This window comes from Mytilus trossulus, chromosome 4 (assembly GCF_036588685.1).
Source record: "Mytilus trossulus isolate FHL-02 chromosome 4, PNRI_Mtr1.1.1.hap1, whole genome shotgun sequence".
NCBI classification, from domain to species: domain Eukaryota; kingdom Metazoa; phylum Mollusca; class Bivalvia; order Mytilida; family Mytilidae; genus Mytilus; species Mytilus trossulus.
In genome coordinates this window covers 44,244,812-44,246,985 of record NC_086376.1, presented here as the reverse complement: position 1 = coordinate 44,246,985, position 2,174 = coordinate 44,244,812, and the positions used below count along the sequence as shown (strand labels likewise).

The window sequence follows — 2,174 nt, the reverse complement described above, 5'->3', positions numbered from 1 at the left end:
TATAGAAGACTAAAGTATTGACGTTTGGTATTGAGAAAACTGACAGTCTAAACTGATCGTCCTTATTTACTTCTCTCCGTTTGACAGAAAACTACAGATTCCGGAAGCTATACGCTTGCATGCTGTTACTCTTGGTTTATTGTCAACCTTTTTCTCAGAAAATATACGCTGAATCCCACACACCGCGATGACTTATTTATGTACTATATAGTATGTATAGAAGACTAAAGTATTGACGTTTGGTATTGAGAAAACTGACAGTCTAAACTGATCGTCCTTATTTACTTCTCTCCGTTTGACAGAAAACTACAGATTCCGGAAGCTATACGCTTGCATGCTGTTACTCTTGGTTTATTGTCAACCTTTTTCTCAGAAAATATACGCTGAATCCCACACACCGCATCGCGACGGTACGCTGCTAACAGTTGAGCCATATCAAGACCACTCTCGGCTATTTTTTTTGTCATACATTTTGTTATGATTTTTTTATCCACAAGCCCTTGCAGTGTTAAATATCTTTGGTTTGTCTGTTTGACAGAAGCAATATTTCTGATTAGGGATTCTGTACTAAGAGAATTTTCTGAGATCTCTGTTTCTGATGGTTGTGCATGGTTAAGAATAGATTGTAAGATTCTAACATCCTCAGAAGCATTGTGTGCCTGGTATTGCTTTTGTAATAAATTTTCAGCCAAAAATTCCTGCTTGTGGCACTTTAGATGAGGATACTTGTTCCTGAAAAAAGATAGTGTATCCATAAAGCCGATTACTTTCTTTTGAAATGATGTACTTAGATTATATTGAGACAGGGATCTTATTAGTCTTGGGGCATCAAAACGTCGGCAATTATGTCCAACTAAAATAATCTGAGAGGGAAATTTCTCTAGCCAGCATATAAAATTTTGAAATGCTTTTTGTGGAATGCATTGATCTACCTTTTGACCATAATATACAAGTGTGTTGTTCCACACTGATAGTCCTGTAACCGTTGATGCCTGTCTACTTATATACTGTGATGGCGTAATGTATTGATTGAATTCTGAAGACTTTTCAATGGCTGAAATTTGGATTATATCACAATCATTGGCTAGTGATGTTGTTTCTACGTCAAAGTAAACAACTGACATATTATCAATTTTGACATCAAATGTTTCTAATAAAGGGGTTGTAAAGGGATCAGATATGAAATCAGTGTCTATTAGGGTCGGTTGTTCTAAATCAATAGATTTTTTGTAAGTGTCACCTTCCCTCATCTCCACTACTGTTTCCTTCTCTTTTATGATCTGTTTCCGAAATAGTTTTCTCCGTTTATTAACTGCTGAATTCTTATAATCATTTTGGTATTTTCTCTTCTCCGTAAGTTTTTCTGACGATTTTTCTGTTATTTTACCTGGTGAGAGACCACACTCTTCATATACCTGTGATATATAACCATACGATACATTTTTTTGAGCAACAGTGCAGTCAACCCGACATTCCAAACTTGACGATGAGCATAAATGTTTCGCCTTAGGTGCTTTGTTGGCCAGCATGCTGTGAAACGATTCAACCTCTTTTGTGGATGCACAGGGGGATATTTTCTCAATATTGGCATTAGAGGTGTATTCCCCAATGATTTCAGCCAGTTTTTGACGAAGAGGAAGGCTATCAAGAGATACAGTGGGTTTGTACTTATTAGGATTTCTTTTGTATGAACACCATTTCTGATTGCAGAGGTCATGTTCTTTATAAAGATGAGGTACAATAGCCTGTAAGTCATTACTCATGGCTTCCGGATTATTTCGGTTTGAATAAAGAGCATAAGAAAAACACCTATTGAGATGGGTTATTGCAGGTTTAGTTAAATCATTTTTAAAGGTATTCTTTAAGTTCCATAGTTTGTTGTTAAATTGTGATTTGACATGGTTCGTGTCACTCAATTTTTTTATAGGATGTTGGATGGTTCGTCTTATGCGTGCCATAGTTGTAGTGTCGTCATCCATAATAACAGTCGAAACCTGACAATCTTTTGTTTCAATATCCTCTATTAGTCTTGCGCCGACGTCAGGTTCCATTCCCTTAGCAGAACCAAACCAATTGCGGGTGCATTTGTGTTCCTGTGGCTCAACATTTTTTGCTTCCCAATAGGTACAAACTCTACAATCGCTTGACCGAATACCCCTCCCTACAACCTTTCC

The 2,174-nt window shown here is 36.9% G+C and overlaps 1 protein-coding gene across 1 annotated transcript; it reads right to left on the bottom strand.

Annotated features, from left to right (window-relative positions):
* Positions 1 to 281: 281 nt before the first annotated feature.
* On the bottom strand, positions 282 to 1,763 carry LOC134716633 (uncharacterized). Its single transcript, XM_063579643.1, has one exon. The coding sequence runs from the start codon at positions 1,761 to 1,763 to the stop codon at positions 282 to 284; it is 1,482 nt and encodes a 493-aa protein (XP_063435713.1).
* Positions 1,764 to 2,174: the final 411 nt, after the last annotated feature.